Source organism: Bubalus kerabau, chromosome 13 (assembly GCF_029407905.1).
Source record: "Bubalus kerabau isolate K-KA32 ecotype Philippines breed swamp buffalo chromosome 13, PCC_UOA_SB_1v2, whole genome shotgun sequence".
Classification (NCBI taxonomy): Eukaryota; Metazoa; Chordata; class Mammalia; order Artiodactyla; family Bovidae; genus Bubalus; species Bubalus kerabau.
Genome location: NC_073636.1, coordinates 45497715 through 45508100, shown reverse-complemented (window position 1 = coordinate 45508100; position 10386 = coordinate 45497715). Strand labels below are relative to the sequence as shown.

At 52.0% G+C, this 10386-nt stretch overlaps 1 protein-coding gene across 1 annotated transcript in view; it reads left to right on the top strand.

Annotated features, from left to right (window-relative positions):
• The first annotated feature begins 427 nt into the window (after nucleotides 1–427).
• PFKP (phosphofructokinase, platelet) overlaps nucleotides 428–10386 on the top strand; it is a 54570-nt gene continuing 44611 nt past the window's right edge. The window contains exons 1-2 of the mRNA XM_055544167.1: nucleotides 428–763; nucleotides 9736–9809. Coding sequence (XP_055400142.1) covers nucleotides 649–763; nucleotides 9736–9809 — 189 coding nt within the window. The 5' untranslated portion in view covers nucleotides 428–648. The remainder of the gene's footprint in view (nucleotides 764–9735; nucleotides 9810–10386) is intronic.

Sequence of the window (10386 nt, the reverse complement as noted above, 5' to 3'; positions counted from 1 at the left end):
ACCCGGGCAGGAACCCTGCGGGAACGGGCGCGCGCCTCGGCGACGGTTCGGGCCCCCCAACCGCCAGTGACCCGGCGCCCCACGTGCGGCACCCCTGCACCCCAACCCGGCCTCCTGGGCTCACCGCGCGGGATGCTCTAGCCCACCTGCCTCGTTCCCGCGACCACGGTGACCCCGCCCACCTATAGTTCCGCCTTGCCCCCAGCACCTTCCCGTCGCCGGGACGCCCCCTCCCCGTTCCCCCCACCTCCGGGGCCTACACTCCGGCGGTGCCCTCCCCGCGGCCTACCAGGGATGCTCCGCCCACCTATGGGGCTGTCCCCTCCCACCTATGGGGTGTCCCCTCCCTCCGAGGTGCTTCCGGCTCGTAAAGCTCCTCCCATCTGCGATGCACACCGCGCCCCGCAACCATGTGGCTCACCCCGGAGTGGTCCTTCCTGCCGACCAGGCTCCCCTGCCCCCAGAGCTCCCCTCAATCCGGCGCCCCCAGCCCCGCCCGCGCCATCGCCCCCGCGTCCCCGCGCCCGCCCCAGGCCGCCCATTGGCGCGCGCCGCGCGGGCGTGGCCGGCGGTTCCCGTGGCGGCGGCGCGGGCGGGGCGCAGTGCCTACTGAGCGCCCTCCAGAGCGCGGTCTCCGGCCTGTTCACGATGGACGGCCTCGACAGCCCCCAGACCCCCAAGGGCTCCCTCCGAAAATTCCTGGAGCAACTCTCCGGGGCCGGCAAGGCCATCGGCGTGCTGACCAGCGGCGGGGATGCCCAAGGTGCGCCACCGGGTCCCCGGGTCCCCGGTCCCGGGCGGGGTCTCAGGGAGGGGACCAATGAGAAGGGATGTGGGGGTGCCGGGGAGAAAGGATGGGGGTGCCGGGTAGAAGGGACGCCAGAGAAAGGATAAGGTAGCAGGCAGAAGGGATGGGGGGCCCGAGAGGAGCAAGGAGGAGAGGGGTGCCAGGGGTAAGTGACGGTGGGGAGAAGCCCGGCGCCCAGGGAGAAGCCCGGCGCCCAGGAACCTCGGACGTGCATTCCCGGGGCGGGAGCCGGTGCGGCCTCGGAAGGAGTCACTACGGGACCCGCTCGGAGGGCGCGGGGGTCCCTTACCCGGAAGCTCAGTTTTCCACCTCCACGTTTATTTCCTAAATTACGACTGGCGACAGGGTCGCCTGGACTTCGTTCGGAGGTCCCTCCGCTTCCGCGAGGCGGGATGAAGCCGGACGCCCCTCCAAGGCTTGGCTACAGCGCGGCCACTTCCCATGCCGCTACGGCTGCCCTGGCTCCGTCCCAGACTCCTCACACCGCTGCGTCCCCGCGACGTGTCTGCAGCCCCGCTACCCCCGCGCGGCGCGGGCGGGGTCCCCGCTGCTGTCCCGCGGCGCGCGGCGGCGAACGCACGGGATCCCCGCCTGGGTAGCCGGGCCGCCGGGCACCGCCTCGCGTTTCCGCTGGGAGATTTTAAAAACGGTTTTCCGCCGCCCTCATCTCCTGTCTCCTTCCGGCTCGTCACCAAACCGAAAACCGAAGCGGGTCGCTAGGCCCTCCCCGCTGGCCTCCCCTGGATGGGAAGGACCAGGAAGCGGGGACTCCGGGGTGTCGCCAGCTCCGGGAGCGCGGACTCGGGCGCCGCCCTCCACCCGCGAGCCTGGAAGCTGGTCTCGGGGAAAATGGGGCCCCAAGGTTGGGGCCCGCGGACAACCGAAGCGGAGATGACACGGCCGCGCCCCTAGCGCCGGGCGCACGTGGGGGCCCGGGGATTCCTGATCCTCTTAGATTCCCTGGTGGGGCGAGCCAACCGCTAGAAAGGAGCGGGGCGCTGACCATGCGCTCGGAACCTGGAGGACCGCAGGCCAGAGACGCCTCCCGCGCCAGCTTCTGGCGTTTCTTTTACCCCCTTCCTCCTGTCCAGATGAGCTGAAAGGCCCCGATGCCTCGTTCTCACCTCATCTCACCATACGCGGTGCAGGGATGCTTAAGCGGCTGGCTCGCGCCCTAGCCTCCGCCCACGCTGCTGGTGACCTTCTCTTCGCCCTTGAGAGGGGCGGGCCGGGAGGGGAGGCTGCAGGTGGGGAGCTGTGGCCGCAGCCCCGCCTGCCCCGCGCGCGTACGTGATGCCGGGCCCGTCGCCGCCCGTGCGCCCCGCGCCTCCGACCCCGGCCACCCAGCGCACGGCCGGCAGGAGGCCAGGGGACCCCGGGTCCTTGGAGAGCCCCTCCCTGTCCTGTTGAAGGTGGTGCGCGCCTTATCTGTCACCGCCCCCGCCCCACAAGCCCGCTGAGACCGAACAGGCTGGTCTAATTTGGTATTCTAGTAAAGTGGCCCCAGTGAAGAGAGAAAACGTGATACAGCGAAGACTGGGGGCGGGGAAATGGCAGAGTGAAATTGATGACAGAGCCCACATTACTTACCTGATGTGCTGGATTGGATGAGCTAAGAGGGGCTGGATGAGCTAAGAGGGGCTTCCCGGTCAACGCGCTTCAAAAAGCACCTGTGTCTCCAGACGTGGGCTACCCAAGTTAGGAAGCATCCTGAGTGACTCTTACCGTGGGCTTGGAAAAAGAATAAAATGCTGGCACAGAAAAAGAAACTGGTCTCTTAATCCTCCAGCTTTCAAGGTCAGAGTTGCAAAGTCATTTAGAATTAAGGTGCTGTGTCTGTTAAAAAAAAAAAAAGTAGGTCATTCACTTGAATCCTTTTCCATAAATTTGCTCAGCTACCTGGTAGCTGGTGTAAAGGCAGTTGAGGTGATGATGCAATAGACAGAATCAGCATTTTCTCTGCTACTTACCTGCTATTTATCTCTGTCACCTGTGAGCAGTTATGAATAATAGAGGTCAGTAAGTCCACACCTCTTCTCAGTGGAAAAGCATACTTTGAGAATCAGAATTATATGACAACGTCAGACGGCTTGGTCGGTGTATGGTCAGGTTGATGGGAGTTGTCCTGATGCCCGGAACCAGTTGCTCTGGGTGGTCCCTGCTGGAGAGCCCCCCAGTGGCCCAGCATTTGGGCATCTTCCCTTGGGGAGAGCTGAGACTGTTATCTGTTTCTTCTTGGACTTCATGCCAAGTGCCACCTCCTGTTCGATCCTATCTGGGACCTGACTGAACAGGGGCATGCATTTCTTTCTGAGAAAGCTCGCCTCGCTACGTGCACCAGGGGGCTGGTCTCCGCAGCAGCGGACTTAAGCTCCTTGAGGAGGTGATTTCTAGAGACGATTTTACTCCTCCGTGCTCTGCCATTTTGTCTTGACTCTGTGTGATATCCATGCTTGATTTTCCCTAAGATAAGAGAGGTTTGCTCGCAGCTAAAGACCAAGGAGAATAACCACAAGTCTTAGTTTCAGAATAGTTTTCTACTCAGATGTGAAACAAAGATAAAATTCCATGTGGAGAAGGCTACAGCTGCTGGTTCCTGGGCACAGTTCATGTCCTAGGAGCTTTGTGGTTTTCATCTCCAGGCCTGATTACCGTCTTGGTTTTGGAGGTGGGGAGAGAAGTAACCTTGTTAAGGTGACAGGCTCTTAGGTGGCCCTTGGAAGGATTTAAACCAAGTTCAGCCTCAATCCCAAATGTTTTCCAGTAAGCCCCGCTCTTAAGGCTGTAACATCTAATTAATACTCAGAAGCCAAGTTTGCTCAAAATTATACAGGTGATTTTTTTTTTCATAACACCAAACTTTTCATTAGTAAGGCATTTTTCTTTCTATTTTGCAGATTAGGAAGAAGTAATTAATTTGCCACAAGTAAAAATATTTTCCCTCAAATTAGAAAGGAGTATTTTTAAAAAAATTTCTCTCAGATTAGAAGCAAAAGAAGTTAAAAATTTTAAAAGATTCAAATGGAGTTTAAGACTGTGCTTTAACAAAGTACATTGGAAGACAGGATCACTGTGTGAAATTTCTCGTACTAAAATATATATAAACTACTTAATTGGTATAAAATATCTTAATGATTTCCTCATGAAATTAATGAAGAAGTAAACTGTAATCATCTAAAGGAAAATAACCTAAAATTTCAGATAGATACTTAAACATGAGACAAACTGCCCTACTTACCAGTTAAAAGAGAAAGAATATATTACATAGATGATATAGATGATTTTTAAGCAGCTTTGCAAGTAGAACATAAAATACGTTTGTACAATGATAGCATCTGGGTGGCTAAATTGACATCACACCTGAGACTAAAGTGTGAAGCGCTTATTTCCAATGGAATTTATATTATATGATTGTTCAACAAAACGAAAATTCTCCAGCTATATTCCTGACTCCCCCAGCCCTGGCCACAGAGGAAAACTATTTCTAAGGCTAATTATTATTTTCATTCTTTGGATTGCTTTCATTGTCACAAGGAATGTCTGCAAATTTCAGCTGGTTTTCACTTTAACCTACAATAAATTTCAGGCCAGTGCACAGACTTACCTTAACAAGGTACCCACCCCCGAAGCAAGACTGTGTCATATGCCAAAAATGCTCCTTGCCTTAGACTCAAATTGAGGGCTTCTGGAGGGCCCGGTACAGATCAAAGTGTAGAGAAATGGACCTACAGGGTAGACTGAACAGAAAAACTGAGTCCTTTTTGGCCTATAGCAAAGTAAGCCAGTGTTTACAGAAAGCTGATGCAAATCAACCCTGAATATTTATTGGAAGGACTGATGCTGAAGCTGAAGCTCCAGTACTTTGGCCACCTGATGCAAAGAGCTGACTCATTGGAAAAGACCCTGATGCTGGGAAAGATTGAGGGCAGGAGGAGAAGAGAGCGGCAGGATGAGATGGCTGGATGGTATCACCGACTCAGTGGACATGAGTGTGAGCAATCTCTGAGATAGTGAAGGACAGGAAGCCTGTGTGCTGCAGTCCATGGAGTGGGAAAGAGTTGGAAAGGACTCAGTGACTGAACAACAACAACATGTAGATGGAGTCTGTATAAGCCTTTCTGCTAATAGGAAGGGTTAGCCATAAAAAAAAGAACAAAATAACGCCATTTGCAGCGCAACAGATGGACCTGGAGATTATCATACTAAGCACGGCTTTGTGACTGAACAAGTCAGACAGAGAAAGACAAATACACAATATTACTTGTGTGGAATCTGATTTAAAAAAAAATACATAAATGAACTTATTTACAAAACAGAAACAGACCCACAGATTTCAAAAACAAATTTATGGTGCCCAAAGGGGAAACGAGGGGGGCAGGTAATAAATTAGGAGTTTGGGATTAACATACACACAGTACTATATATAAAATAGATGACCCACAAGAACCTGCTCTATAGCACAGGGAACTTTACTCAATATTCTGTAATAATCTATAAGGAAACAGAGTCTGAAAAGGAGTGGATATATGTGTGTGTGTAACTGAATCACTTTGCTGTGCACCTGAAACGAAACACTGTAAGTCAACTATACTCCAATAAAATTAAAAAAAGAGCAACTAACATTTAGTGATCATTTGCTTAGCAGTAGCCACCAATGCTTCCATGCAGTAACTCATATGTTTCACACACAAGCAAGTGGGCTCTGAGATGAGCTGGCTGGGCCACGTGGCTACAGTGGGAAGCGGTGGCCCAGGACGTGTGTCCATTCACCAGGTGCAGTATTGGGGGCACCTGGCAGGTACCCAGATGTTTGCTGAATCTCCCTCCTGGAACCTCACCTAGAATGGACTGTCTCCTTCTGCAAGATGGAGGTGACTAGTCTGTCTGTCTTCTGGCTGTCTTTTCTCATGAAGTCATTTTGATGAATTAAGCCTTCACTAATCAAACGCACTTTTTTTTTTTTTTTTTTTGGTGCCTTGCCACATGGCTTGTGGGATCTCAGTTCAACCTGGGATTGAACCCAGGTCCTGCACAGTGAAAGCCTGGGATCCTAACCACTAGGCTACCACATGCGTGCTAAGTCACTTCAGTCGTGTCTGACTCTTTGTGACTCCGTGGACTGTAGCCCGCCAGGCTCCTTTGTCCATGGGATTCTCCAGTCAAGTACTGGAGTGGGTTGCCATGCCCGCCTTCAGGGGATCTTCCTGACCCAGGGATCGAACCGGTGTCTCCTGCAGCTCCTGCATTGTAGGCAGATTCTTTACTGCTGAGCCACGGGGGAAGCCCACTAGGCTAGCAGGTCCACCATGGTGTCAGTGGATTGCCCAGCAGTGCCGGCAGAGAGAAACACCCATCCAGGTGTCCTGGATGGACAGACAGTCGACACCCCTCAGGGATTGGTCTCACTGGTGTCTGACACAGGGCTTGGTGATTGGACACGGCAGGGTGCTGAGAAGGCGAGGTTGGTAATTGGTCACAGGGACGCCTTCTGAGGACTGTTTGTCCTTCCCACACCTGATTTACTAAAACAGGGAAGCTTTGTGGAGGGCTGTAGTAGCAAAAGCAAGATAAACTGTGTTTTAAGTTTGTTTTCTGACCTGTGCTGACGTCCTCCCTTTGGTCCAAAGGTGAAAACCCCATGGTATCAGGGAGAAGCCAGTAAGATTAAGCACTGCATCTTATTTTTCAAAAGAGAATTTAAATGTTGAAGTTAGTCAGGGAGTGGTTGTAGGCCCTGAGAAATATGCAGGGGAAACGGCTCAACATGGTCCAAAAGGGCCGAGCAAGGATGTTTATTAGGCTTTTCAGACCATGGGGAAATAAAACAGCCCGAATTATTTTATTAGAAGCAACACAATCCTCATTTCTTACAAATTGCTAGAAGTTTAAATTTTATCAGAACAGAATCTTAGCAGCCTTCCTTAGAGGTCGCTGGCCTCCCCAGTCAGAAAGAAGAAGTTATCCTAATGACTGTCTTACGTGCACCATGCTTTTAGTAAGCCACTTGAGGATCTGTCACGGCAGGAAGACAGTCTAACCATCCCTTCTTTCTATCACACCTAATTTGCTCACATTTCCCTCACAGCTGCTCCCTGGGTTTTTCAAGGTTTATTTTTGGTTCCTGTAACAAGTCCAGTCATTCCCTGAGGACCAGGGTTCTAATTTTTGCAAGGGACGAAGAGGTTACTCTCCAAAGACTAAGGCACTTTCTTGGTAGCAGGATGATGGTTCCCATGGAAACAGTTATGGAGGCTGTTTGAATTATGGGGCCTGGCTGCCAAAACAAAACCAAAAGGAAAAGGAAGGAAACTGACTGTGTCTGAAGGTTTACTAAAAACAGCTGTTGGAGTGCCCTGGAACCTGGGGCTGCTCACCTAGGAGACCTCAGACAGCAAACCCAGCCTGGACCCCACTCGGGGGTCACAGAGACGGCCGGTGGAAACTGGCCTTTCCTGTTGCCCTCTGCTTCTGTCCTCTGGACACTTTCTGGAAGGTACCCACCTTTGGGGCCAGTGCCAGGCAGCAGCTCTGCCCTGTGGGCCCCAAGTTCAAGCGGACAGCCGGCCTCTCCACAAACATTTACACAAGAAACCGGGCCCAATGGGCGTTTTTTCCTCTAAGTTTCCTTCCTTCTAGAGGCAGTTATCAGTACAATGGTTTTTATGTTACAATAAGGGGAAGAGTAGGGCTTACACCCCAGCTTTGCCTTTTACTCGCTTTGTTCCCTTGGCTATTAATATGTTCACTCAGGGGCTGACTCCCTGGGCTCCCAGGAGGACCAGGTCCCCAAGGCATGGTGGGCACACCTGCCCAGGTGTGCAGAGCACTCAGCCCTGGTCATCACTGAGCCCCAAGCAGCATGGCTCCGCTCAGGGCCCAGTCAGAAGGGGCCACGGGGGCTGCTGAGAAAAGCCCGCCTTGCAGCAGATTAACTGCCCTCGAATAAAAGCCCTGGGGGCTGGGCACTGAGCCTCTCAGACGCCAGGGATTCCTCTCCCAGGAGCTTGCTAGAAATGGGTGCTCAGGACCCTCCCCAGACCCTGCCCCACGGGGCCTGTTGCAGGCTGAGGGGACAGGTCAGGTTCCCAGGAGATCCCGGGTCAGCCCCTCTGGGCGGGGCTAGCATGAAGGTGGTCCGGCCTCTCGGGCAGGGGTCACCCCAGCTTGTGTTTATTTCACTTGGGGGCCCCCAGGGTCACCTCTGACGGTCTCCCGCTTGCCATTCCTCCTGCCCTGTCTCCCCCACTTGAATGTTTTAAAATCTCCCATATCCTCTTTATTCCTGCCTTTAGAACCCCCGCCGCCAGCATCAAGAGGTCTTCAGAATTGACGGCAGTTGGGGGGTGGGCAGGAGTCCGTGTTGTTCGTGCTGGCGTCCCGGTGAAGGGCTGGCTGGGCCCCAGCGTTTGGCGGTCAGGCTCGATTCCAGGGCCACAGAATGAAGTTCTGGAATCACAGGGTCTGTGGGGAGGGCACAGGAGGCGCGCTTGTCTGTGGGGTCGAGGCCTGAGGCTGGTGAGATGGGCGGCTGTGAGCGCCCAGCTGGGAGCAGTGGGGCAGCCACATTTAGCGTGCATTTATTTATCTAACGTGCATTAATTTATTTAACATGCATTTATTTGTTTAACATGCATGTAGTTGTTTAACGTGGATTTATTTCCAGCTTTTTCAGCTCCATGAACCTGGTAACCTTTCAAAATGGTCACCTTTCAGAGGCAGCAGTCTTATTCTACATTTCCAGACCTGGTTCAAAGAAGTTTGAAAATTTGTAATCGTCTTCTGAGCCAGTTTACCCTCCAAATACATACAAACTTAGTCTCCTTATCTGTGGAGTGTATTCCTGGGACCCCAGCTGCCTTCATTTGTTGCTTTGTTTACCTATAGCACCGCTTACTCTACGGTCCACCTTCTCCAACACCTTTAGTCCTGATGTTTGACTCTGAAATTTAAATTTACGAAGGATTCAGATTGAAACCTTCGGGGGCCCAGGGGCTATGAGTTTTCTGAGACTCAGGGCTCCCTCCTTTCAGAGAGGAATGGTCCTCCCTTCTCACTGTCCTCCTGATGGCTTCACTCATCACCTGGGGTGATGAGACATGAAATCCTGACCTGTTCACGTAGGTCTAGATTATGGTCCATTTCACAGATGGCTGCCCAGAAACGGGGCTTCAGTGGAAAGCAGAATGTGGTTTTGTTGTTCAGTTGCTAAGTCGTGTCTGACTCTTTGTGACCCCATGGACTGCAGCACACCAGGCTTCCCTGTCCTTCACTACTCCCGTAGTTTGCTCAAACTCATGTCCATTGAGTCGATGATGCCATCCAAATGGGGTGTAGCAGTTTTATACAAGGATACTTTGCACTTTTAATTTGCTTTAAGGCTCTGGGGAAATATGGAAAATGGCCTAGAGTTTATCTTGGTGAGGTATTACTTATAGTATACTGGTTTAACTTGAGCTTTCTTTTATTAGGATTGTGTGATTTGTTTTGTGTTTAAGGCCACTGATTAAAATTTTATTCGTTAACACTGGCAGTGGGTGATAGTTTCTCCTCCGCAGACCAATGGGCCTCTTCAGACCTGTTTTCTTTGAATTTGACTACCTATAAGAAAGCATCTCTCCTCTCTGTCGTTCTGCAATTGGATGGAATCACCTGCAGATTCATACCAGATTGAGGTCGCCCATGTCCCGAGTGTGTTTGCAGCGAAATTCAAAACAAACATCCCGGCTCCGTTGTGATGCTCCCTGCAGTCCAGCCTGTGACACAGTGGTCTCCGTACTCCTGTCCCCCGCTCCCTTCACTAGTCCTGGGGGCTCACTTTGGGACCACTGTTCACAAGAGGAGCCTTCTGAAGGGGTGCCCAGTTTTCCCACCGTCATGGTTAGTTAACTAGGGCCTCATCAGTAACGACTATCTGCCTTCCTCTGCAGGCATGAATGCTGCTGTCCGGGCCGTCGTGCGCATGGGGATATACGTGGGCGCCAAGGTGTACTTCATCTATGAGGTCAGTGTCATGTCTCTTCCCGCTTTCTCTGTGGGCCTCATGCCTGCCCGGGGCTGCCGACCACAAGCAAGGGGTGACGGGCACACAGGGTACCAGCAGGGGAGCCCAGGTACCAGGAGAGCCTGCTGGGGATGTTGGGGTCACACCCTCTAGTCTAGATGCACGTCTGTGAGATTTGTCTTAGGGAGCAGGGCTTCTAACAAATAAATGAAATAGGGCTCAAAATGCCATTTTGACATCAACTTAGTAGAATAAGGATCTCAAGCTGGTTGTATTTATTTGTAGTTCCCATCCCTATAGATATATTCACTGAAAATGCAGCCTGAATGTGGATAGACATTAAGGTAAATGGGAGAAAGCTGCCTCTTTGAACTTTTCATCATAAATGTAAAACCCAGGCTACCTCCCTAGTGTCTGTTTATATGTTGACTTAAAAACGGAGCTTCTGAAAGCAAACAGCAGGGATGGTTGATTATCCTGCTTTTGAGGTCCTGGCAGCTTAGAAGTAAGTTGTAGTTGTTGGGAAGGCAAACCTGTAGCTTCGACCACATGGTTTATTTCAACAACTATTAGAAAA